Source organism: Aplidium turbinatum, chromosome 8, assembly GCF_918807975.1.
Source record: "Aplidium turbinatum chromosome 8, kaAplTurb1.1, whole genome shotgun sequence".
NCBI lineage: Eukaryota > Metazoa > Chordata > Ascidiacea > Aplousobranchia > Polyclinidae > Aplidium > Aplidium turbinatum.
In genome coordinates this window covers 27,275,686-27,303,218 of record NC_137479.1, presented here as the reverse complement: position 1 = coordinate 27,303,218, position 27,533 = coordinate 27,275,686, and the positions used below count along the sequence as shown (strand labels likewise).

General features: G+C 36.4%; 2 protein-coding genes across 2 annotated transcripts in view; both read left to right on the top strand.

Annotated features, from left to right (window-relative positions):
* Positions 1 to 485: 485 nt before the first annotated feature.
* On the top strand, positions 486 to 10,819 carry LOC145775854 (endoplasmic reticulum-Golgi intermediate compartment protein 2-like). Its single transcript, XM_082587234.1, has 5 exons — positions 486 to 772; positions 5,182 to 5,320; positions 7,444 to 7,649; positions 8,816 to 9,033; positions 9,351 to 10,819. The coding sequence occupies exons 1-5, from the start codon at positions 591 to 593 to the stop codon at positions 9,776 to 9,778; spliced, it is 1,173 nt and encodes a 390-aa protein (XP_082443360.1). The 5' UTR covers positions 486 to 590; the 3' UTR covers positions 9,779 to 10,819.
* Positions 10,820 to 19,655: 8,836 nt separating this feature from the next.
* Positions 19,656 to 27,533, top strand: part of LOC145775288 (von Willebrand factor A domain-containing protein 8-like) — a 43,992-nt gene continuing 36,114 nt past the window's right edge. Inside the window, exons 1-2 of the mRNA XM_082586546.1 lie at positions 19,656 to 19,715; positions 20,364 to 20,430. The gene's annotated coding sequence lies outside the window, so the exon portion shown is untranslated. The remainder of the gene's footprint in view (positions 19,716 to 20,363; positions 20,431 to 27,533) is intronic.

The following is a 27,533-nucleotide window of genomic DNA, read 5'->3' as shown; positions in this document are numbered from 1 at the left end:
CGCATACTTGTAGAGGCACTTGACGCAGGGCCGGTTACCGAGATTGGCAGAGTGAAGTTTTCCGATTGTTGAAGTCTTGTTGCCGAGAAATTATTCCATTCACTAGGTGCCGCTGAATGGAGAGCAGTCCTGAAATGCGTTGCTCAAACGCACACCCCGAGAGTCGAACCAGCGCCGTGTGATCTTGAGCCCGGCGCGTAACCACTGAGCCACTGAGCTATCGGGGCTTAAAAAAGATCAGTATTGGCTCTACTTCTATTCAACATCGATAGCCTACTCACGACTTGCCAAGCATACCCGCAAAACATGCAAATTTCATTGATTCAATGAAAGTGGTAGAAGTTGTCCTTGAAAACAAATACTTCCAGTCTAAAAACAATTGGGATTTCAAGTAAAAATCGTAAATTATTTTTGGGAACTCTGGTTGGCAAGTTTGTTTTGTTGGAAGACGTTTATCTCTACAATTTTTATTGTAGCCACTAGCCAGGCCCTGGTGGCGTTACAAATTAAAATAAGTTCGTCTCAACCCAATCAGATCCACCACCACACTTGCATCCGCTATAACATAAAAACATAGTGAATGCTTTAAAATGCTTCGATATCGTGGACCAAGTAAGAAAACTATTGAAGCTGTTAAAAGCCTTGATGCATTCCCCAAAGTTTCTGAGTCATATGTGAAGACAAGTACAAGTGGAGCAACGATTTCAATTATCACTTTTTTGTTCATAGCTTTTCTTGTTGTATCGGAAATTGTATTTTATTTTGATACCAGGTAATTTTGCAAAACATGATATTCCTGACAGAGGCTATGATGATTAATATTAATTTGGCTAATTGATTGACAGAATGTGCTTTAGTGTGCTGTAGCACACTCTAAAGTAAAACTACAAAACCACTTTGAACTGTTTCACAAGATTTGAGTTGTAAGCCTATAGTCTATGTATGGGGCTGGTATACAATCCCCCCCCCCCTGGCAACTCATGACAAAGAGAAATTGACCAAAACATGTGGATTGAAGTGTGTGAACAGTATGTAAAGCTTCTATATCTCCAGAAATGGAAGCTACAGCTCAGCAAGGCAAAGACAGTGTCGGCGGCCTTTCATCTAAACAACAAGGAAGCAAAACGTGAGATCAACATTACCACCGATGACGAACACCTCCCCTACTGCGCCGAACCTACCTACCTCGGCGTAACCCTGGACAGGTCACTCACGTACCGACGACACCTGGAGTCACTGCGCAAAAAACTATCTGCGCGCGTTGCACTTTTGAGGCGGCTGGCGGGTTCCGGCTGGGGAGCTGATGCAAAAACCCTTCGCACAGCTACTTTGGGCCTCGTCCATTCTACCGCTGAGTACTGCGCAGTGCGCACCAGTGTAGTGCCGCAGCTCTCACACCCGCCACATTGACACCGCCATCAATGCCGCACTACGCACTGTGACTGGATGTCTGCGTCCCACTCCAACGGACTGCCTTCCCATCCTTGCAGGCATCCAACCTGCTGAGCTTCGCCGTAAAGGAGCCATGATTTCCCTTGCTCGTCGCGCGCTGGACCTGGACCCCGACCACCTCCTCCGTAGTACACTTCAGCGCCTACCTGGAGGACAGCAGCGACTGAAATCAAGACGCCCATTTGTGCCCGCCGCACGACAGCTTCTGAACAACGTTGAAGATCTTGGAATAAGTGCGGCACACTGGACAAACTACACATGGAACATGGAGTGGCAAAACAACACCTCCCGACTCCGTGATTTCCTACCCGACGTCGATCTCCACCCTTCCGGAAATGTCCCTCGCAAGACTTGCGTGGGTCCGGCTTAACCACCTACGAACCGGTGTCGGTCGCTTTCGTTCAGACATGTGCAGATGGGGCCTGGCTCCCTCACCCGGATGCGAGTGTGGCGCCACAGACCAGACAGTAGATTATATCGTCCATGACTGCCCAATCCATCAACCACCACATGGAACGCTTGGACTGAAGGCCCTGGATGACGAGACTGTTGAGTGGCTGATGACATCATGCCCTAACATATAGTCCGGAAGAAAAGCTCATACGACGAAGAAGAAGTAAATCAATCAATCACTCAATCAATCACTGGTTTATTTTTTTCTCAAATTATCACGACAAATACATTGGTACATTACATAGAAGTGAGAGAGGAAGGAAGCGAAAGACCTTATGAGGTCACCAAGTCAGCTTCCACCCCGGCGGCAGTACCGTATTTTACAAAAAAATACTACCAATGAAAATTATACTGAAAACACTTAGAGAAAATAATGAAACGTTGAATAAGGTTACAATCGCAATGTGGGGGTTAGTAAATGCAAGCCAAAACATGAGAAGATTGTATATGAACATAACATAAAAAAACAAAACAAAAACAGAGAAATCAAACAAAACACAAATTAGATCCCAAAAGTTGTCAGACATGTCAGATCAATTTCACTGAAAAATACACAACAGAGTTGCATTTAGCAAGAGTAACAACCGACCAAGTGCGTTTGATATTGCTTTTTGAATGAAAAGGGAGACAAACATTTAATTTCTGAAGGAACCTTATCCCATGCTTGGGGTCCCAAGTACTGTAGCATTTTTTGCCCGGAGTTATTATTAGTTCTGGGTAAGAAATATTGGGATTTTATCTTGTGGCGAGTATTATGTTGATGGATATTATTTAAATCATTAAAATAAGCACTAAAACAATCAGGTAGAAGTCCATTTTTATATTTGTGCATGAAATTGGCATACTCAATTTCAATTAAGTCATTAAGCTTGGGAACATCAAATTTAACATATAATAAATTTACAGAGGCATGTCTAGGGTAAAATAAACATGCTCTAAGAGCTTTATTTTGAATAACTTTTATGGGATGTAAAATAGATTTATCAGCCCTACCCCAATTTATTAATGAATATTGTAAATGAGATTGAAAAAGAGCAAAATAAACAACACGCAATGTACTAAGTGGTACAAAATGTCTGAGCTTATATAAAATTCCACAAGTTTTATTTAGCTTTGTGCGAAGACAAGTTAAATGTGATTTCCATGATAGCTTGTTGTCAAGGGTAACACCAAGATATTTAATTGAATCTACTTGTTGAATAGGATTTCCATTAATACTTAATTGAAAGGATTTGGCTTTGAAAGGATTTTTACATATTATCATGTATGCAGTTTTTGAATAGTTAATTGACAGCTTATTTTGTCTCATCCAAATATCGACAAATTTCATTTCTTTATTTACTCTTTTTTGAAGGCAAGTGAAGTCTTTATCTGTCATATGTAAATTGGTGTCATCAGCAAATAATGTTGTTTTAAAATTTGTTGCATTTGGTAAGTCATTCACATATAACAGAAAGAGTAATGGCCCTAAAACAGAGCCTTGAGGGACACCACATTTTACCTGTTCAAAGTCAGATGTATTTCCAAGTATTTTAGTACATTGTTGTCTATTAGATAAGTAGGAATTTAAAAGACTCAGAACTTTACCTCGAAGGCCATAATTGTAAAGTTTGCTTAGTAAGATTTTATGATCTACAGTATCAAAGGCTTTGCTTAAATCCAGAAAAATTGAGCATGTGAATTCCTTTTGATTCATGGCAGATAACAGTTCGTCATATATTCTTGTTGTGGCTAGTGAAGTGGAGTCATTACTTTTAAAGCCATGCTGGCATGTAGACAAAATGTTATGTTTGTTGAGAAATTTATTAATTCTTTGATATAGAATTTTTTCAAAGATTTTAGAGAATGTCGACAGTAAAGAAATTGGTCGAAAATCAGTTAAGGCTTTGGGATGAGGGTGTTTTGGTACTGGAGTGATTTGTGATAGTTTTAGACAATCTGGATAAACTTCTTGAGCAATGCATTTGTTGAATAGTTTGACCAGGACAGGAGTAATGACACATTTAGCTAATTTAACAGTTTTAGTGGAGACACCATCCAAACCAGGAGCTGTTTTTGTCTTCATGCCATTGATACAATCAGAGATTTCGCTTTCATCAATATCTTCAAAAGCAAATGATTTTAATTGACTTTTTATATCACTACGTGGATGTACTGATGGTATTTTAGCTGCCATTTTTGTTCCTATTTCAGTGAAATGTTTGTTGATTAGATTTGTAAAATTCATAGAATCAGTTTCATACGTTGTGTCATCAATGATTATATGTTGAGGTAAATTATTTTTTGAGGAAGAGTTTTTGTATGTAGTTAGATCATTAATCACTTTCCACATTTTTCCAGAATCATTTTTGTTAACGTTAAACAGATTGTAGTAATATTGTTTTTTTGCAATTCTTTTTAAGTGTGACAGTTTATTAGAGTATGCTTTGTAGGAAAGAATCTGTTTAGAATCATCATGCCTGTAACACAATCTGAAAAGTTTATTTTTTGTTTTGATTGATTTGTAAATGCCTTTAGTTATCCAGGGTTTAAGTGTTAGTTTTTTTTCACGCCTGAGCAATTAGGTAAACTAGTTTCACCCTATATGTTTGGTTGAGTCCTGTCTTTGTTATGAGTTGCCAAGGGGGGCGGTGAGTGGGGACTTGTATACCAGCTCCGAAAAATATTTTTGTACTCTTAAGTCTTAAACGTGTAATAATGTGGTGGTATTGTGTGTATTAAAATTAGGCTATAACAGTGCATTTTGTGATTGCTGTTTTGATACCAATTTGCGTCCAAACACCACTGTCCTTCTAGCAAGATAATTCAACGCAATCCGCCTAATAAAATGATTTGTAAAAAATGTGTCTTGAAGAATGCGATGGCAGTTACAACACACAAACCCTGATAAAAATACTTCTCGTTGATATGTATATATATGATATTTTTATGTCACTTGAAAGTCAGAATGCCATTGTTTCATTTTTTTATATAAAACAAAATTTTTGGTGTAAAACGATAAAACTTGTACAAATTGTGATAGCATTATTGATAAATATACTGTTAAATTTTTTTCTGACAAATTGTTTTTAGTTACAAAACATTGATAAAATGGATGCAGTTATGTCAATGGTCACAAATTAGTCCATGGATCCTACAAGATGCTGGATATAGGCTACATCAGGACAGTTTTTTTCTGGTTTATTAACACTCCTGAAAGAGCTTGTGTTGTAGCCTTCAATCTTTTATGTTTCATAGCCTATATATTTTGTAGCCTACCATACTTCAATATTTCAGATTTGAATACGACTACAAGGTTGATGTGGAATACGATGCCAAGGTCTGGTTAAACTTTGACATCACTGTAGCAACACATTGTTCTCTAATTGGTGCTGATGTTGTTGATGTCACTGGTCAAGCAAATTCGTATGAAACTGTGAGTTTTGATTATTTATTATTTTATTTTTAATTGCTTTTAAAATGTTTTGTGTTTGAAAATGGGCCACTAAAGCATATATATACAATTTAAAACATAATTTAAACCTTTAACCGTACCTGTTACTAGCGTAGACCTTATGGTCTCGCCCTCTGCTAATTCAGCAATTTCACATAGAAGCAGTGGCGCTAGAACCCTGAGATTTCTTGACTTTTACTGTTTTTCTTGCCCCCAATGCCCCAACTTTTAATCCCGATTATGTTGGTATCGGATAATTGTGAAGTTCACAATACTGTAAACCTTTTGTCACAGCCAGTTATGAAATGCAAGAAATTTGCTGATTTTCAATAGCTTGATTGACAGTTTACTATTAGCGTGCGGTTTCATTTTGTGTTTGTCGGCGGCGCTAAAATTCCATTCTTTACCCAGGCAGCAAAATCCGTCATTTTTACATTGATTCAATGTCGATTTTGCTGTCTGGGTAGGGAGTCGCGATCTGACGTGATATAAGTCATTCTTTGCTGCAGACAATTTAATTAGGAAGGTAATTTGTTATTTGCGCAAATTGCTTTGTAGTGCAAAAAGTGCATGGAATACTGTCTGCACAGAAACGGAAAAAAAATTGATGAAATTCTGTGTTCAACGCAAGAAGACTTTCAAAATAACATGTGAACTGAGAAATTTGACCAAGAAATGGCGAAAATAGGTCAAAAACCGAGTCTTTATCACCTTTTCTACCTAAAATACACAATCACGAATATATTTTGTGAAATAAATTGATTGAAGTGATAGATAAGGCTTTTGACCAATGGCATACTTTTTCCTGTTGTTATTTGATATAAGCCGACGGAGTAATTAGCAATAAGAGAGACGTAGACCTGATGGTCTCGGCCAGTAACTCTTGCCGCCAAAAGGAAGCAGTAACAGATACGGTTAAGGCATATATATACGGTATTATATATATAATTATACTAAATCAAATATAGTTATTACTATCTGATGCCTTTACAAATTGTTTCACCTAACGGATCATCAGAAGGTCTTATTCAAATTAATTCTATTTTTTAAGTCAGGGGTCCACAAATACAGTTTGTTACTTAATTATGAAACTACACAAATATTTTAGAAGCACATTCAACATTCATTCTCGATGCCCACTACTGGAAGTTTAAATTTGTTTTGCATTGTGGGTTTTGTTGGTATTTAACAATTATGCAGTTGTAATATTATATATAATGTGTGTCACATTAGGTATATATATACACATTTAAAACAATGAAAACTATTAACACTACAAAAAGTGCTCAATGCTAAGCAAAAAAGCAAAGCAGAGCGAATTAAATCAAATATATATAGTTATTATTCATACTATCTAAAACTTGAACAGTGAACAGCCTGTTTCACCTAAAGGAGGATCATCAGAAGGTCCTTAAAGGGATACTAAAGGGAAAACCTGACTTGGCGATTTTCCACGTTCTTTGTGTTTAACATGCTACCATAAAACGACTTTCAATAAAATTTTGCCCCATTGCGGTCTGATCAGCATTCCGCGCCCGCTTTTGTCAGCGCTTTCAAGACGACAATAGGCGTGAGCAGCGAAGCGTGCGACTGTGCAGTCTACATCACTATAGGCGAGCAATCAGTTGATCGCGCAATAGTTCTTACTGCGGGCCATTTAACTGTAGGCTATGTATGTATGTACATCAAAACAGCAGGTTTCAACATCAAAACTACAGACAGTTTGCTCAAAACATCAGATCTGATGTTAGTGTTAACGTGGCTTTTGTTATTGCTGTCTATAGTGACGTATTCTCGAGCAGTGTTTGCACTTTTTGATCATTTTGAAAAAAAATAAAAATAAATGAAACATTGAACTTTGGGCCTTGCCAGTGCCATTGAAAACATTTTTTTTTCGGTAATTCTTTTTGAAATGTATTCTTGAATGTTCAGTTTACGCATTTTAATGCTTAATTCCCGTTTGAAAATTTCATTTACTATGCCTTTAATAAGGACCATTGTAGTTTTGGGATACATACATTGGGATAAAACTATATAATAATGCATACAACTAAACATTTTACACAACTTTATCTGAAGATTGCAATGAATTCCTTTTTTAACAGGAGATTGTGCAAGAAGTTACAAAATTTGGGCTAACTCCTGAGGCTGCCAGTAAGAGGAAAAGTTTTATTGCACTTAAACATGGCTTGCTGAAATACAATGATGGCCATAAACTAACAGAAATCACACTAAAACATGGATTAAATGCAACAAAGCTTTTTCATGATCGCAAAGCTGACTCTGTTTTGAAGAATGGAGATGCTTGCAGGTATGTTCATGAAGTATTCAGTATTGAGGACAGTATATATTGAGTAAAGGTATATAGTATAATTTAATGTATAATTATAGTAATTATATAATTATTAGTATAATTAGTATAATTATATAATTGCTCCATTTTTCACATCATTAAAACCCACAAGTAAACTATTGCTAACAACTACCGTACTTATTTTTCATTTCTGCTCTACATCTGAGATAAACACGTTTAGGTGTCATTTTGATGCAGGGATGATTTTTCCGTTTCCATCCATTTGTAATTTTACTTTTCTTAGGGGAGGGGGGAAGTTAATTTTAAATTTGTGGGTTGTCGGTATTTTACCTAACCCAAAAAAAACGGGTGTTTTTTTTTTAATAACCCACTTAAAAAAAAACAAAAAAAAACATAAAAAACCCAGAGCATCATATTTGTCCAATTTTTATAAGAAAATTAAAAAAATGAACCAAAGTACTACAAGGACATTGCAAACTTCAAATTAGGACTTAAGGATGTGATTGTGAAGGAAATTTCCAAGGATAAATTGAAAACACAGTGGATATTTCTGTACACAAAAATCAAGTACTGCCACTTTGTACTACACTAAAACTCATATAAAAATGCAAGAAGGCCTCATAATTAAACAGCCCTAGTGCATTGTTTTATTGAGTTATGCCAGCATGTACTGTTAGTGAGAGGCACTTCATTGGTAAAAAGTAGTATTTGAGGTGAAATAAGCATGATTCTACCTTTTTTGCATCTTTTTTAAATAAAACCCCCAAAAAAAACATGCGGGATGGGCTTTTTTAAAAAAACCCGAGTTTTTCTCAACCCTGACGCGCAAAAGCGTACCGAAAATACAAATATTCTGTATTGAACAAAATAAGAAATAATAATTTTCAGGGTAGGAGCGAGTTTTTGGATGCAAATTTTATTTTTTTTCCCGAGGTCTTGAAATGTTCTGTTGTACTCTAAAACCAGGGCTAAAATTGGATTCGGCAAAAAAAAACGATTAACCCTCCCCCTACTTTTGTTTGATGTTTTTAGCTTGTGTGAAGTGATTAGTGTTCATTGCCGAGAGCATCGACCATTTTTGCTAAACTTTTAATGTTGATTATCTCAAATAAAAACAAGTTTATTAAAGCCAAACTGTTACAGACCAATTTTTACTTTTTCAGATTTTTTGGAAATGTTCCTTTGACAAAAGTAGCTGGAAACTTCCATGTTGTCGCAGGGAAACCGATGAACTTGTTTGGTGGTCACGCTCACCTTTCGCTTGAGTTCTCTGACGTTAAATATAACTTCTCCCATCGAATCGATCACTTGTCCTTTGGTGACTTGCGAACGGGTCTTATAAATCCTTTGGATGGTGACGAAAAAGTTTCAGATAAGCCAAGTAGGTGTAGTTGGGTACCGTCTGTTGCACATAAGTGATTAGGCCTGTATTGGTCTCTAGTTATTTAGTGCTCGGTTTTCCGTCTTTTGTTCCCCGTATTGCGAGGGCTGGACGTCGGCAAACTTCGATCCATCTTGATGGTGGCTTTCCACGCTCTCCTATTGTTATTTTTTTTTATTGTACTGTAATAGCAAGCCTTGTACATGATTGCAATTAAACCTTTGACGAAACATGTTGAATGTGCGATTGATTATTATTATTGAATAAGATTTGATTTATTTGTAAATGACAAAAAGTGTTTCTGTTTATATTTACAGATTATGCGTTTCAATATTATCTGGACATCGTGTCAACGAAAATTAAATCGAGGAAGCTACACGCAGACACCTATCAGTTCTCTGTCACTGAATTGTCTCGCGATATTGATCATTCCTCTGGCAGTCATGGCATGCCTGGACTCTTCTTCAAATATGACTTTTCACCTCTGTGTGTTTCAATTAATGAACATCACATTCCGTTTGGACGATTTTTTGTGAGATTGTGTGGCATTATCGGGGGTGTTTTTGCAACATCGTGCATTTTAGATGGACTTTTTAATGTTTTTCAAGGGTTGTATAAAGACTTCTACAAGAAAACAAATGGCAACGTAGAAGATGATGGTTCCACGCAGCTTGCCACCAAAAATGGATTGAATATTGCTGAACAGGTTTCAGATAACGTTGGTTTAATCCATCCTGTGACATAGTCTATTCCCAAATCATGAAGTGTTTAAAGAAGCACACGTATACGGTATGGGTGAAAACAAGCCTTAATCGCTTGTTTCCTAAGAAGCTGTTCAAATATGTCATCACCTCTTGAGGGATGGATCATAGAGTGATCATATGTTAAATAAATTGGCAAAAAGTTTAAGGTTTAGGGCGATGTAACGTGAAGGTAAGAAAATTATGGGTCATATGAAAAATGTGATATTTGAATAACCCCTGAACGTATTAATATTCATGTTTACGCCAGTTTATTCAAGATTTGAATAATAACGTGGTGAAAAAGCCATCTTTTAATTCATGTAAACAGATTTTTTATATGCTATTTAATTTTGTTATCTTATTAGACACTCTTCCGACTCGAATTTATTGCTTACTGATATAGTATTATTAGATCATTGTAGGAGACTCGCATAGAATGAAGTTTAAGTCAATCGTTGTTCTGGTATCGTTCCAAAAAATTACCTTTGAAGTGACTGGGCAGCGACTTTGAAAGATGTGCCTTTTTTAACTCGAGTTGGCCAGCCCAACCGATTTTGACACAAATTTTTGTATAGCCTACGGTTCTGGACATCATCATCACAATCCATCGTCGGTTTGTTCCCCACTAGTGGGGGTGGCCGATTGTTTCCGCGCAGCAATTGTTTTAATCCCTTTTCTCCATTTCACCCTGTCCCTGACAAATTTCTGTTATCTAGTTTGTTTTTCAATTGGCAATTTTTGTTCAAGTCAGAAGTTAGTAGGCTTAAGCTACTGCACTTTGAGTGGTTCTTTCATTTCCCGAACAATGTTCTGCACATTTTGTGATTTTATTTACACTCTTCCTTTATTTACGCAGACCGAATCGTGCAAGAGCTCTGCATGAAATGTAGAGAAATTAGGCTACAATAATAAATTATTATCGAGATACAGTATAAAAATAAATTTTAAGTTTAAAAGCATTTAGTTGATGACAGCTAGTCCTAAAATGATTTATTTCTGGACATCAGTTTAACTTTTAAAATATTCGTTGATTAAGTAAAAGTGGAGACATTTTCAAAGTAGTATGGCTTTGTAAGCTTATATTTTAAGTTATGTTTTGACATTATAAAAACATTAATTCTGAGAAATCAAGAGCTTTTGGGAAAATTGCATTCATTCCTTTTAAACAAGGACAAGCAATTGCGCGGATGCAAGATGGTAGGGTACAGGCGCGGATTTATGGGGGGTCGCCCCCTAGAAATTTTGTGAGGAATTGTTGAAATTGCATGTTTCCACATCAAATGGTTTGATATGCTTCTAAACAGCTGATATTAGTCCCACAGCGGACTTAACTTATCCCGGGGGGAGGGGAGGGAATATTTTTTTGTTAGGCCTATTACTTTGGTTGAAATTATCCATCAATCAAGACTCCGTTACTTTCTTTCATACAACTTCAAATATATTTTAATAGCAACATTTGTAGTAGCTGACTTAGCTGAAACCAACGCTAAACCAAATGACGTCAGTTGAAATAATCTGAAACTTTGAATGGCTGTTTTATAGTTTTTATTCATTATAATTTCAATCAATTGCCGTATATGCCTGCAAACACACAAATATCCAATTGGTTATGGACACTGCATACAGGGTTTTAAACCAGATTTCAAGTTTACTTTGCATGCTTAGCAATTTTTATTCAAGCAAAATTTATTTTTTAAATATTCACAATTGATAAAAATGGCTGTTTTAATGTCTATTTTATAGCATATCGTATATGTCGTAGTATCATTGTTCATATCTGTTTCATCTTTCTTTTTAATTAATTTTCAAATTTTTTGCTCCCCCCCCCCCCCCCCCCCCTATACCTCGTTGTTTATGAATGAATGAATTGTCCGTCCCGATGGCTCAGTTGGTTAAGCTTTAAGATCAAGCGGCGCTAGTTCGACCATCGGGGTGTGCGCTTGAGCAACGCATTCTAAGGACTGCTCTCAATTCAGCGGCGTCTAATGGATAGAATAATTCCCCGGCAATATCACTTCAACAATCGGAAACTTCTCTCTGTCAATCTCGGTAACCGGCCTTGCGTCAAAAGCCTCTAGTCTACAAGTAAGCGAAACTACCAGGAATAACATTCTATCAAGGTTTTGTCAGTCCGAGGATAAAGATTCAAAACCAACCAACCGAATGAACTCAAAAAGATTTCGTTCAACAATGAAAAAGTAAACCTACCCAGGCCCGGATTAAGGTCAAGTGGGGCCCCTGTGCTAATGAATTTTATGAGGGCCCTTACCAGCTTACGTGGAGCGTAATGGAAGTAAGCTGGTTTTGCTTGCAGAGGAAACCGAGCTTAGCTAAGTTAGATATCTTTGAAATAGCACGGGATCGATGATTAAATAGGTAGGCACTTTAACATTACCCACTGGTCGAAGAGGTACGCAATCATGCGTGACAATGTTCAATCAATATTTGAGGCATTCCATTATAATTCAACAAATCCAAATAACCACTAAGTCTTCAATTTTGATGACTAAAGCATATGTCATAGTATGCGAAAAATGCATCTCGGCAAAAAAAAAATTTTGAAAATCGGACAAGCGGTTTTCGAGATATCGCGTTCTGAAGTTTTGTGGCTGTCACTAGGTGGCGCTGTTGATGTTCCCAATGTTTTTTTGATTTTAGGGTTATATTTGAGGTAGAAAGTCGGTTGAAGTGTCTATTCCACCATTTTTCATGAGGTAGAATTCAAAAATGATGTCAATTTTAGTCTACAAGCATTAGCTAAGGAGTTATGTGGCATTTAAAAAAAATTGGGGGACCAAATGGCAAACCCCAAATTGTCATGTGGGTAACAAGATATCCCAAAATTTTTTTTTGTTCTTTAAAGTTTCTTGCGTATACTTCATGATAATATACTGTTTATTTATGAGACTTTTGTCCTTTTTGCACAATGCAACCTTTTATCAAAGACTTGCATGAGAAGTTATATGATCTATTAATGCAATATTTGAATAATGCATGCTTATGATGTCACAATAACAAATTACAGATTTTCCCAAAAACCTTTTTTCATAGTGAAAATTGCTCAGGAAAACCAGCCCTTGTTTCAAAATTGCAGTCAAATTTTGTTTTCCCGGGCAATTTTCACAATGAAAAAAAGTTTTTTGGGGAAATCTGTAATTTGTTATTGTGACGTCATAAGCAAGCATCATTCAAACATTGCATTAATAGATCTTTGATATAAGGTTGCATTGTGCAAAAAGGACAAAAGTCTCATAAAAAAATATTATACTATCATGAAGTATATGCAAGAAGCTTTCAAGAACAGAATTTTTTTTCGGGATATCTCGTTACCCACATGACAATTTGAGGGTTGGAATTTGGTCCCCCAAATTTTTTTAAATGCCACATAACTCCTTAGCTAATGCTTTTAGACTAAAATTGAGACCATTTTTGAATTCTGCATTATGAAAAATGGTGGAATAGACACTTCAACCAACTTTCTACCCCAAATATAACCCTAAAATCAAAAAACATTGGGAACATCAACAGCGCCACCTAGTGACATTAACAAAATTTCAAAACGCGATATCTCAAAAACCACTTGTACGATTTTCAAAAAATTTTTTTTGTTTAAGTTCAAATTTTGAACACAACAAAATATATCAAAACCAGCATCTTTTGAAACCTAGTGGTTACATTTCTTTCTAAAATTTGTTGAATTATAATGGAATGCCTCATTTGTGTTTTAGTCACAATTTCGACTTGTTAAAGTGGCTACCATTAAGATCCTTCTTGCACTCAGTTCAGTTGCAGAAGAAAAAATAGTATTAGCAGAGGGTGGGAATCGAACCCACGAAATCGAAATTACTATACTCCTCTGCCCTAACCATTACGCAACGGTGGTTGTGGTGAAGCATTCAGTTAAATTTCTTTGTATCAAAATTTTTCGATCAGAATATCACGTCACGAGTCACATGACTGAAATCAGCTGAATCGCGAATGAACATGTCACGCATGATTGCGTACCTCTTCGACCAGTGGGTAATGTTAAAGTGCCTACCGATTAAATAAGCATGTGCAAATTAAGTCAGCAATGTTTACGTTATAATGGATGCAAAATCACACACATTAAATCAACGAAACCGTGCAAGGGAAAACATTGTAGCAAGGGACCACCGTTAGTACTGCACAGTGCACACTACACTGCAAATTGCAATGAAAGGTTATTCTGAATTTCTATTCTAAACTGCTCTTTCATTCACTACTAACTACCAATAGGATTTAGAAAATTAACATGAAATTCAGCCGAAAAACTTTTTTCTGGCTTTCTTTGCTGCAAAGTCTGTAAGGATAACATCAAAATTTAGAAGTCGCAGTTTATCACACTCTATGCTGAGAATACAAGAACCATATTTTATTTCACGTGAAGGGGTAGATATATTGATAAATGTGTTACTTTTTTTATACAGAGGGGCCCCACTTTTCTTAATTTTTTTTTTTTTAATTATTTTCAGGAAAAATTTGTTATTTTATTTATTTCATTTTTAGGAAAAGTGGGGCCCTCTGTCTGCGGGGCCCCTGTGCTTTAGCACACCCTAGCACAATGGTTAATCCAGGCCTGCCTACCAGATATTTTGCTGTCTGCTTGGCGTTAAATCTTCAATTAAACTACGTAGCCTGCGTCAACTATCTTTTCATTGCCTATTAAAGACAAAAGTGGCAGCTTATTGTGATTTAGGAAAGGTAGGCAATAGGCTATGCCATAAAATAAAACTACGGTACGGTAAATCAAAACTGACCAAAATAATGTAGGCTACAAAGAATCCACTGCTGGTTAATTCAAGTAATCTAGTCAATAGTCATAAACTGGAAACTTTAAAGCCCCCTGAAAAAGCAGTTTATGAATTATTACTGATTTGATTGCTAATGCAAGTATTGAGCAACTGTGTCACTGATAGAATGTCTGTTGCATTTATCAGCTGGGCTATAACAAGCAACTTGGTTGGTTTGAATCTTTATCTTCGGACTGACAAATCCTCTTATAGGCAGGGCCGGATTAACCATTAGGCTAATAAGGCTATAGCTTTAGGCCCTGGAAAAATTCGGCCCTCAATTTTTTTAAGGTGATACAGTGATACATGTAAAGCTGATAGTGATACAGATCCAGTACCGGTACAGTAAAGTTATTTGCTTAAAAACAAATGACCGAGTTGAGTTAATCTACATATGAAAAGCCCATTTCCAAAACCACGTAGGCGCCATTTTTACCGAAATTGAGTTTAGAGCAGGGGTTTTCAACCTGGGGGTTGTGAGCCGTTTTTCGGAGAGTTGCGCGGATTTTCGGAGATTCCTCTACTCGGGGATTTTCGGAGATTATTATATCGTTTAAGCCAGTGATTCCCAAACTGTGTGCCGCGGCACACTAGTGTGCCGCCAGAGATTCTCAAGTGTGCCGCGAATCTTTTTGGAGTTTTGGAAAAGAACTGTATAAATATTTAAAATAATAGCTACCTCAATCTGCAGGAAAAAGGATTGATTGCAAGTTACAAAGTGGCTCACTTGTTGGCGAAACGTAAAAAATTACACACGGATGCGGAATCAATAATTAATGGGACCAGCATTAACCATTGTTGTTGAAGAAACGCTTGGTAGTGCTGCCCTGGAAAAAGTTGGAGTTCCGTTGTCAAATAACACAATTTCACGAAGCATAGAAGAGCTATTCTCAATCTCAGATTTAAAAGATCAAGTTAGCGACCACTTTGTTGCTATACAGACAGAGCTGTCTGTACTATGGTCTTAAGCAGTTAACGAATCTACTGACAGAACTTGGAAATCTAATCTGCTGGCTTTTATTCGCTTCATTAACTATGAAACATTGGTAAATGAATGTTTGTTTTGCAAAGAAACGAAGGGCACAACCAATGGAGAAGACATATTCAAATATTTTACTTTCTGAGGTGTTTTTGTTTTGTTTATCTTTATCCTGCATTGCGGGAAAGCGGACTTGAGCGCTATGCATCGGTGTACGCCTTCCGACATACACCTGACCCACGCTGCAGCCGACAGCAATGTCTGTTTCCGGTTGTCTACTTTACTTATGACTTAAATTTGGTACTACCCATTACTCGAAATCGATCACTAGGTAGAGGCAATTATCGTAAAGTTTCTTGCCCAGAGAAACAACAGCAAGTGCGAGTGGCTGGAGTCGAACATGCAGGCTCTCGACTGCGAGCCCAACGCGCTAACCACTCGGCCACAGGTGAAATGGAGTATCTGCGTGAGCGTTTGTACTGATGCTTGTCCTTCAATGCATGGGAAAAATAAAGGTCTCAAAGAAAGTCTTTGATTCGTTTTCTGCTCTTAATAAATCAACTCATTAACAAAAAATCATTCCGCAAATCATGAGCACATTGTTTGGACTTCAGCTTGCACTGCAACATTACTTTCCACCATTTGGAAGCAATGAATCAAGCAATCTTTCTGCAGAAGAAGAAGAACAGCTCATTGATTTACGAAACAACCCGTTTTTTCAAACGCTGTTTCCACAAAAAACTTGGATGAGTTTTAGCTGTCTGCTTTCAAATCCTATTCCATGATCGGTGCAAAACCAATCAAAATTATATTGCCATTTGCATCTTCATGGCTATTTGAACATGGCTTTTCTGTTTTGACTGAAATGAAAAGCTGTAAACGAGAGAGACTGCTTGGAATGGACGATGAAATGCGGGTATATTTGTCAACAATGCAACTTCGTTTCAGTCACAATATAAACAAGCACATCCATTCCATTAACACGCAAAAATAATGTTTTTAAAGCAACTTTTATTCTCTTGTATGTGTGCCGCGAGCATTTTATAATTTTTTTAGTGTGCCACAAGCTGAAAAAGTTTGGGAACCACTGGTTTAAGCTTTCAGACGTTGCAAAAGGCTTTAATTATAGGAAAGCATTCGATTTGTTTCACCAAGTTCTTGTACGTTGCTTTGTGCAGACTAAAGTTAACCAGTAACCACGCTATGGTAAAAAGCAAAATTCTGTAGAATCCTATGCAAATATAGGTTTCTCAGTATTGTTTTCAATGGCATTGAAAAAAATTAGTGTCGGCTATTTTGTTTGAAAGTTCTTTCAGCAACATGAGCACGCATCGACAAACTTAATAGTTAAAAATAGGCTATGCGGCACCAACCATCTCACTGAAATTAATTTAAATAAATCCATAAAAGATTGTAATAGATCCAACCGGTGAAAGTGCGAAAATGTAGATTATTCTCATTTTTTTTCTCCTTTTATCTGGCTAAGATTGATAGAAAAAGAAAATAACAATCGGAAGAAATGTAATAAAAGCCGTGATAACATCGCAAAAATCGTTTTTCGTTTTGAAAATTTACGTTGAAACAGCAAAACAAAACATAACTGGATGTCAGCATGAATCAAATTTGGTTAAATTTTTTATTAAATGCTTTTGTTGAATACTTTTATGGAGGGTCGCGAGATTATTGATTGCTCTGAGGAGGTCGCGGTGGGAAAAAGGTTGAAAACCCCTGGTTTAGAGTGTCATTAGGTTGAGTATTACCAGAGGTCAGGTACCTACTATCCATTCCTTTTTTTGCAAAATCTTTTCCATCGGCTTCAAATTTGACACAAAAATTGCGTTTGTTTCCAAAACCAATTACGCGCCATCATGAGCCATTTTTCAGTTATGTTTATGCTATTTTGCAGTAAATAATTTCAATTTTTCATGTATGTATTCTTATTACTTTTTTTTAGCTTGATTTGCAAAATTAGGCCCTTCTCTAGTAAACAGCCTTAGGCCTACAATACCCTTAAACCGGCCCTGCTTATAGGTCATTTCTTGCAGTTTTGCATAGCCTAGGCCTACTTGCCGAGGCTTTGAATCACTGATGCAGGGCCGGTTAGCGATATTGACAGGGATAAGTTTTTCTTGTTTTTGAAGTGTTGTCTGTGATTTAAACCATCCACAATGGGTGCTGCTGAACGGAGAACAATCCTGAAATGCGTTGTTCAAGCACACATTTCGAGAGCCGAACCAGCGCGCGTGATCTTGAGTTGGGTAGGGCACGAAACCACTGATCTCGCGGACTAGGAATAGCCTAATGTTTTTAAATTTTCTGAAGCAGTCCATCATTTTCAGTTTGTTTTGTTTTTTCGACCATTAGCCTACAATGAAAAACTATCTTTGCCAAACATAGCAAAGGTAACGAGGTCTAGAAAAAAGTAGAGGCATGAAAACGCGGATGTTATACAACGTGCTTATAATACCTTACCGAAACAAGACAATTAGTTTAAAATATGGTACAGTCGTAACCAGGGCCCACAAGAGGGGGGGACAACCGGTGCATTGCACCGGGGCCCGGTGAGTTCAAGGGGGCCCGACAAAATGTCTAAATTCACGCGTTAAAGTTGATTTCAACAATTTTGTATAAAATATTGTTTTTTCTATTAGTTCCGTATGTCGATTGGGCCCCCTCATAGGTATGCCTTTTTTTAAAACCACAGAATTTTCCATTTTTTGGGTTCAAGAGGCCCGACAAAATGTTTAAATTTGCGTGCTCAGGTCGATTTTGCATAAAATATTGTTTTTTATGTTAGTTTCGTAGTTCGATTGGGCCCCCTCATAGGTAGCCTATAGATGCCCTTTTTCAAAACAACAAAATTTTCAATTTTTTGAGTTCATGGGGCCCGACAAAATGTTTAAATTTGCGTGCTCAGGTAGATTTTGCATAAAATATTGTTTTTTATATTAGTTTCGTGTTTCGATTGGGCCCCCTCATGAGTATGCCCTTTTTCAAAACTACAGAATTTTCAATTTTTTGAATTCAAAGGGCCCGACAAAATGTTTAAATTTGCATGCTCAGGTCGATTTTGCATAAAATATTGTTTTTTATATTAACGGTAGTTTCATATTTCAATTGGGCCTCCTCATGGGTAGGCTATGCCCTTTTTTCAAAACTACAGAACTTTTAATTTTTTTAGTTCAATGGGCCCGACAAAATGTTTAAATTTGCATGCTCAGGTCGATTTTGCATAAAATATTGTTTTTTATATTAGGCTACTGGTAGTTTCATATTTCGATTGGGCCCCCTCATGGGTATGCCCTTTTTCAAAACTACAGAATTTTCAATTTGTTGAGTTCAAGGAGCCCGACAAAATGTTTAAATTTTCATGCTCAGGTCGACTTTGCATAAAATATTGTTTTTTACTTCATATTATATTAGTTTTGTATTTTGATTGGGCCCCCTCATGGGTATGCTTTTTTTATGACTACAGAATTTTCAATTTTTTACTTTCAGGAGGGCCTGACAAAATGTTTAAATTTGCGTGCCAAGGTCGATTTTGCATAAAATATTATTTTTTATGTTAGTTTCGTATTTCGATTGGGCCCATCATGGGCATTCTTTTTAAAAAACTACAGAAAACACGTATTGCAGTGTGAATGAATATTTCAGTTTATTTCAGTGGTGTTTTAATGTGAATATTTGGGTGTGTACGGTATGTTTTAATAAGCAATTGATTGGTCAGGTTAGGTTACAGTCATTACACAGAAGGTATTCCATGCATTTTTCTGACATCTTGTCAATTTTCCTTTTTATTTGTTTTCACTAAGTATTTCTTAGCAGTCTTCTCCAGCCAGGCCAATCCAATCTTACTCTTGAATTTCAGGAACAGTGTCAATATTAACTCAAAACAGCCATTCTGTAGTTATGCAGGGTATTTGTAAAGGATTCGATATCGATACATAGTATGTATAGTGATAGATGTAGGTACATTTACATTGATAGGACATGAAAATATAAATACATCAACTTTGTTTTCTACTGATCGCTTGCTGTAGAAATGAAGAGAAAGTGATCCTCAATCCTGCTTGAATGCAGTTTCACTTAAACAAGCAAAGAAAACTAAAGGAGTAACAATAAGAAGCAGCCTATTGATCCTGAAATTAAGTTGGTATATATATATATATTTCTTAATGTCATGAACAATAGCAATGCATTCATCCAAGTTTGGTCTCCTAGTCTCTGCTGATTTTAAGGTCAGAAATGATATTGTACAGTATGTTAATGTAAAGCTGTATGCACACATATGCAATACTACAATACTACATGTATCAGCCATGCCGGATAGTGTTGCCATTTTTATCTTCAAAGTGGATATTTTTACCCACTTTTTGCCATGGTTACATTCAGGTGTTGCCAGAGTTAGGATTAAAGTTAGGAAGGGTTAAGGTAAGGGTTAGAGTTAGGAATAAGGTTAGGGTTTTGATCTTTGCCCAGGACTAAAAAAAATTTCCAAAATATGATACCCTACAAGTTTTTGTTTTTAACAGCTATAAACTTTTCCTCAAAGTTGGGCAGAATTCCTTATCTGGCAACACTATTGAGGCTATATTTACACTACCTAGTGTAACTATAGCCAGTGTTGGGCGCGATAACTCATTTTTCAGTTAAGCGATAACGATAATCGATAAACAAAAAAATGCCTAAAGCGATAACGATAAACGATAAATCAAAAAAAAGTTAAGCGATAACGATAAGCGATAAATTATCGCCGATAATGTCCGATAACGATAATTGTTTTTTTCTTGATTATAGCGCTGCCCCATTCCATGCAGCACGAACTGTTTTCATCAACATGACGAAAAATCGAACATAATATACGGTAAGTTACTGTAGTGTAAAGGGACAAAACTTTTTTAAAGTTATGCATGAATAGAATCGCAACAGCGGCAGTAGGTATCGAATCTTCAACCTCTTGATCCAGAATCAAACCACTGAGGTAACCGCCGTGCTCATAATTATACCTTCAGATGCCAGTTGGCTGCTTTTATCAATTGAGTTACACTGCCGCTTACGTGCAGTAGGCAAAATGAATAAATCAAATGAAAATACCATAAAAAATTTCAAACTTTGTATTTTGCTTTCTGCTCAAAAGGCTGTTTAGGCTACAGCAAAGTCAGCAATAATTTAAAAAATTCCAAAAAACTCCAAATGCTTGAAAATTTATCAGTAATCTTAAACGTTATTGGTAGTAAAAATGTGCATACTGTGAAATCCATCAAGCTTGTCAAATTAGTTGTGTTTGTTTTAGAACAATAACATAATTATTGTAATTTACTGATAATTTTTTTTGTTTTCTTTGTGAACACCATCATTAAAGCAATGGCAGAACGCTGAGTTGTTGAGATAAGAATTACAATGTAGGCACTGTATTAGTGGGAATAAAAATATTTGATTGAGGTAGGCTATGTCGCATTCGCATAAGTAAATGAGAAAGGTAATACTGTATTTGGCATAATTTTACCACGCAACTCGATGCGCCTATTGTCATGCAAAAACTACTACAAGATGCAAAAAATATGATGTCGGTCTGCATGTCAAATGCTTCAAGCAATATCATATTCCGCAATGGCTTGTTTCAGTGATGTTGTGTTACTTTGCTAATTTTCATCTTCATATTTTTTGAACTTTCATTTCAATAAAATGCTCGATGACAATATTGACATGACAAAACATGAACAAGACGTTTCCCATTTATCACTTTGAGCAATAAGTAAAATGTAATAACACTTAAGCAGTACGCACAAGAAACTTGTGAAATTTGATAACGGATTTGCCTAGTGTCTTATATATAGGACGGCTTTTTTTACAAAGTACAAACACAATTAGGAAAAAAATAATTGTGATATATTTTTTAGGTCATAATTATGCAATATTTAAATTTTCCGAATTTTTTTTTAAGTAGGCCTACTTTCACTTTCGGCACAAATGGGTTAACTTTTTAAGTTAAATGGCACTTACGCATTTGGTTATTATTTTTTGATTAAAGTTATATCGCCAAGCTAGAAAAAAATCGATCTTACAGTCTATAACCGATCTTGTGTTGTTATTATGTATGAATTTTGTCTTTTAAACTGAGTTTGTGACGTACACGTCTCAAGGCAAATTCTTACAATTTTAGTTAATCTACTCATCTAAAGATTTCGTGCGCTTAAAACAGTAAGTTTCATGTTTTGACCCGAGAGATTTTATTTTTTTACGACAATTACTAAAAACTATCACTTCCAACGAAAAAAGAAAACACAAAAATAAAATAGTTGGTCGTGAGGTGGCGCGAAAGACCATGTTTCCGATGTAAAAGCGGCCTCGTATTGCGACACTTTCACAAACCACTTGCCCATTTCTTTCGCTTCGCTTCAAAGGAATCTGTACCGCCTTGCGCTTACATTTTAATTGTAAAATTCACTCGCGATTGCTCATTGCAGCAAAACAACAAGAGACTTGTTGCATGCATTTCATTGCATTGCAATTTGCAACTCTAAGAATTATTGTGTTGTCAGGGCCGTCGCTGCAGGGGGGCGTGTCTTCTCCCCTGACAACGACCTGTGCACACACACTTCAGGCACTGAAGAAGAACTGGTTTTAATTTTAGTATCATTAACTACCGTAGGTGGCTAGTAAAAATATTACTTTTCATGATCTTTCCACTTGTGTGTTGATCCGAAATAAAATTTATCGGCGATTAATTATCGGCGATAATCAAATATTGCCTTTGGCGATAACGATAAACGATAACTGAAAAAATAATTAAGCGATAACGATAAGCGATAAAAATTTATCGCCGATAATTATCGCCGATAAATTATCGCCGATAATGCCCATCACTGACTATAGCCACAGCCTTTATTCTTTGTGTATAACTAGTGTGTATCTGTGAATTTAAAGTCATAAACACCAGTACAATACCGGTACTGCATTCTTTGTGAAATGGTGGAGTGTTAATACTTGAACCTAATGTATTCTTTGTATTATTTTTTAAACAGGTCTGGTTTTAAAATAAAAACACTGTGCGGAACACCATGTATGCATTGGCCTTGTGGATTAACGCGCACCGCAAGTTTTGTTTGTGATTTGTGAGTTATCATGCGACATGTCGCGCTGGGGGGCCCGGCAGCAACATCTGCACCGGGGCCCGGCAGGGCTCTTGGAGGCCCTGGTCGTAACACTTTTCAGTACAATCAATTTATTTCTGATTCATTTTTAAGTAAGAATAGCCTACTTGTCAATCAATCTATCCCTTTATTGTTAATCAAAACAAACTTTTGACCATGCCATCCCGATGCCATCCTTGAATGTCCCATTTTTAAGGCACCAAATGAAATGCATGGTATAGGGGCACTGGACGAAGCTACACTAACCTTTCCATCACTTGCCCTGAAATTTTAACAATCCTGTTTTATATGAAAAAAGAATCTAATGCTTGTCAATCTATCCTTTTGTTGGTGTCCGACGTTTTCTTCGTAAACAGTTCTTCGTAAAGCAATTCTTCGTAAGCAATTTTTCGTAAAACAATTCTTCGTAAAGTTAAATCTTTGTAAAACAATTCTTCCCAAAGCATTTATTCGTGCATGCAATGGAGATTTGATGTATACGAAGAAATGCTTTACGAAAATTTTTTTTACGGATTTCATTTCACCAACAACTGTTTACAAACAATTGTTTTACGAAGAATTGCTTACGAAGAATTGCTTTACGAAAAATTGTTTACGAAGAATTCGCCTATAACCCCTTTTGTTGTACTTGGACTCATGGATTACAACACCAAATAATTTTGATATTTGGCAACTCTAATTACAAGTTGATCACTTCAGCAAATTGCGGTAGGCACTTTTACGTATTACACTGCCCGAAAAGGTAACCGCAACCATGCGTGACATACAACGTCGCTGATGTTGGTAGCGCTATCATGCGTGACATGACTCAACACGTGATTAACTGGTCGTCTTTATCGAAAGATTTTGATACAAAGAAATTTAACTGAATGCATCGCCACAACCAACGTTGCCCAATGGTTAGGGCAGAGGAGTAGTAATCTCGATTGCGTGGGTTCGATTCCCACCCTCTGCTAATACTATTTTTTCTTCTGCAACTGAACTGAGTGCAAGAAGAATCGTAGTGACTGCAATCAATGGAGTTTATGAGAAAAGTTGTGACTAAAACACCAGTAATGTCATATACGTTACGCATGGTTGCGGTTACCTCTTCGGGCAGTGTAATACGTAAAAGTGCCTACCGCAAATTGCAACTTTTTGGTGTGGTGTTTGCATTTGCACCAGGGTTGCCAGATGGCCTTTTTTTAGGCCAAATTCCAGAAAACTGGCCTTTTTAAATTGCAGTTGGCCTACAAAAATTGATGCAAATAAGGCCAGAAAATCTGGCCTTATTTGGCCCTTTTTATGGCTGCAAGTTTTGACCGGTTTAGAAAGTATTATTTTAAGGAAATTCAATTTCAAATGTAATATAAAAGTATCACTTATCATCACTTAAAGGCTGACCTATATTCGTTTTAATTTTAATTAGTGAGTAGAGACATTGGTAGAGAGTAGAGAATGTGTTAGCGGTGGACAGGGCGGTTCTATTAAGTTGCACCTGCCGTAAACCGTCAAGTATACACTTGCCTTGTTTGTTAATGTGATGTGTTTGCATTCCATTTGTTCAATTTTGTCGTATTTTGTTTACTGCTAAATAATTTCAAACGCGAGTATTAGTTTTAGTTCTTATGACAACTTAAACGTATTGATTTCGTACTGGGTTGGTCTGTGAATAAGTTTATTATAAAAACCTACGACAACACATTTCACTGATTTTTGAACACTCCACGTTTACCGTACTTCTGATCCGGTTTGCAATACGCAAAATGTTACAGAACGACAGGAAATCTTTGCTTTCGTTTATTTTTGATTTTTTAGATTCGTGGTTTTAAACTTCTATACATCAAATAAGCTGGGATTTTTTTTTGCTGAGACTTTTCGGTCATTTGTCCGAAATGACTTGAAAAAATTCGGTCATTTTTTATTTATTTTGATCATTTTTAGTCATTTTTGGTCATTAATAGTCAATTGACTAAATCAAATGTAGTTATTACTATCTGAAGCCTTTACAAATTGTTTCACCTAACGGATCATCAGAAGGTCTGCAAAAAACATGTAAACAGTAAAGAATCGATAATTCTGAAAAGATATTAAATATTACAACTGTAAATTAATCTGCCAAAAAAAATCTCTAAACCTGTACTTCCTGAGGAGATATTAAATATTACAACTGTAATTTAATCTGCAAAAAACCTCTAAACCTGAATTCCTGAAAAGATATTACTGTAAATATTATAACCGTAATCCAATCTGTAGAAAAAAAACTCCAGAATTACTAAGGACAGCCTCCATCCGCCACGATAAAGTTTCAATCAATTTGTCCCAATGGAAACCAAGCAACAATGATGGCAACATCTATGACATCACAAAGAAGCAAAATGCTTGTTATGATCGGCGAATCCTGTAGTAATCTGAACAGAATGAACAAAAATTGTTTTTAAACCTGTAAAAATTAAATGAGTTTTACAACCTGTAAAAATGAAATGAAATTCAATTTTTTCAAAATTATAACCTGTAAAAATCCCAAGAAATTGTGATGATGTAACCTGTAGTGTCCTGAACAAATGAAATAAAATCTGTTTATAAACCTGTAAAAATTAAATGAGATTTATAGCCTGTAAAAATCAAATGAAATTTTAAAAACCTGTGAAAATCAAAAGGAATTTATTTTATTTTGAAGTACTTGAGTTTAAATTTGTTTCTATGACGACATTTGCCGACCAGTTCCGAACGCTTGTTCAAAAGGTGGCCACTATCAGCCTTCAGAATGGCCAGCTTTTCAGCCAAACATAGGCCACAATTGTTACGACCACCACCACTATAAGGCCGAGCACAGCTGTGGATGGACCAAGTTATTTTAGGATCAACACCCTTGTCCTTAAGGTCCCAAACTGCCTTAGATAGTTCGGTACTGTTTCGTTTAGACCTATCCATGAAGGTACATTTATGGTTGGAAAAACGTTTTTTAAAAGTAGTTTCGCAACAACCAATGTAATTAAGAACCTTCGGGCTGTTATCAATGGTAGCTTTGTAAACAATGGCCTTCTGCAAGCATTGCCCATTCAAAGGACATTCTGGCCTCACCCTACAATTGCAACCAGGCTGCGATGGTATATTATCAGCCTGCAATATTGCTTTATTGTGGGAGGATATGACGCTTGCAACCAGGGCCCACAAGAGGGGGGGACAACCGGTGCATTGCACCGGGGCCCGGTGAGCTCAGGGGGGCCCGACAACATGTCTAAATTCACGCGCTAAAAATTTCAACAACTTTGCATAAAATATTGTTTTTATATCATATTTGTTCCGTGTTTCGATTGGGCCCCCTCATGGGTGTGCCCTTATTTAAAACTACAGAATTTTCAATTATTTCAGTTTAGGGGGGGCCGACAAAATGTTTAAATTTGCATCGGTTTAAATTGTGCAAAGGTTGATTTTTCATAAAATATTGTTTTTTATATTACAGTAGTTCCGTGTTTCGATTGGGCCCCCTCTGGAGTATGCCCTTTTTTAAAAATACATAATTTTCAATTTTTTTAGTTCAAGAAGCCCGTCAAAATGTTTAAATTTGCGTGCTGAAGTCGATTTTGCATAAAATATTGTTTTTTATATTAGTTTTGTATTTCGATTGGCCCATCATGGGCATTCCTTTTTAAAAAAACTACAGAATTTTCAATTTTTTTAGTTCAGGGGGGCCCGACAAAATGTTAATATTTTAGCGCTAAGGTCTTGTTGATTTGGCCAGGCTAACCATCGAATCAAAACTAGCCAAAACAATTGATTTTGACACATCAGAAATTTTTCTGGTAGAAAGGCTAGAAAAGCTCCTCTAAAAAATATAGGCTTTATGTGAATAGGCTTGTTTCAGAGAGTAGATTTTATGTCATATTTCAGTGTGTGCAGGCCTTGAATTTGCAGTTTTTGTGGAGGTCCAACTGAACTGCCTCCTTCGGCTTGTTAAAAATGCAACACCAAGTCAAATTAAATCATTTGCAGATTTTCATTGTCTATTGTAAACACTTCAAGGCTACTACTGGTAAACAAGAGAGATACCCTGAGGCAACTTCCAAAATGTATAACTGTACATTCTTACTCTACAATTAACAATAGTTAGATCAGATGTGCACTGTGCAGTCACTGCTTTGTAATCCTGTTGGAAGTCTAGGTGTAATCATGACAGAGACTAGCGAACATGTCCACCGGCAAGGCCTGCAATCCCTGCATAGTTGAATGTGGTGGAAATGTCTGTCAAGGATTTGGAGGGCTGTATGTGTGTTTTATTGTGAATATTTCAGTGTTTATGTTTAATGCAAATATTGCAGTGTGAGTGAATATTTCAGTTTATTTCAATGTTTTAATTTCAGTGTTAGTCTGGGTGCTTTAATGTGAATATTTGGGTGTGTATGTTTTAATCAGCAGTTGATTGATCAGGGTAGGTTACAGTAATTACACAGAAAGTAATCCATGCATGTTTCTGACAAATTGTCAGTTTATGACACTTAAGCAAGCAGTGACTGTTATGTGTATTGAAATATTGTTAGAGTTGCTGAGCAAGATGTTCTCACTGTCACTTTTTCAGTACGGTACAAAACTGTTTTTTTTGGTTACAAATTATCGAAGTAGCTATTTTTTACCCACTTGTTGCCATGGTTACAATCCGGTGTTACCAGAGTTAAGATTAAAGTCAGGAAGGATTAAGGTAAGGGTTAGGAATAAGGTTAGGGTTTTGATCTTTGCCCAGGACTAACAAAAAATTTCCACAATACAAGTTTTTGTTTTCAACAGCTTTAAACTTTTCTCAAATTGCAGCATTCCTTATCTGGCAACGCTACTG

What these genes read in the sequence shown, in the direction of transcription:
- LOC145775854 (XM_082587234.1), top strand. Translation starts at nt 591, where the DNA reads ATGCTTCGATATCGTGGACCAAGTAAGAAAACTATTGAAGCTGTTAAA. An exon ending in GTATTTTATTTTGATACCAG is followed by an intron (nt 773 to 5,181) that starts GTAATTTTGCAA and finishes TCAATATTTCAG; the next exon opens with ATTTGAATACGACTACAAGG. An exon ending in AAGAATGGAGATGCTTGCAG is followed by an intron (nt 7,650 to 8,815) that starts GTATGTTCATGA and finishes TTACTTTTTCAG; the next exon opens with ATTTTTTGGAAATGTTCCTT.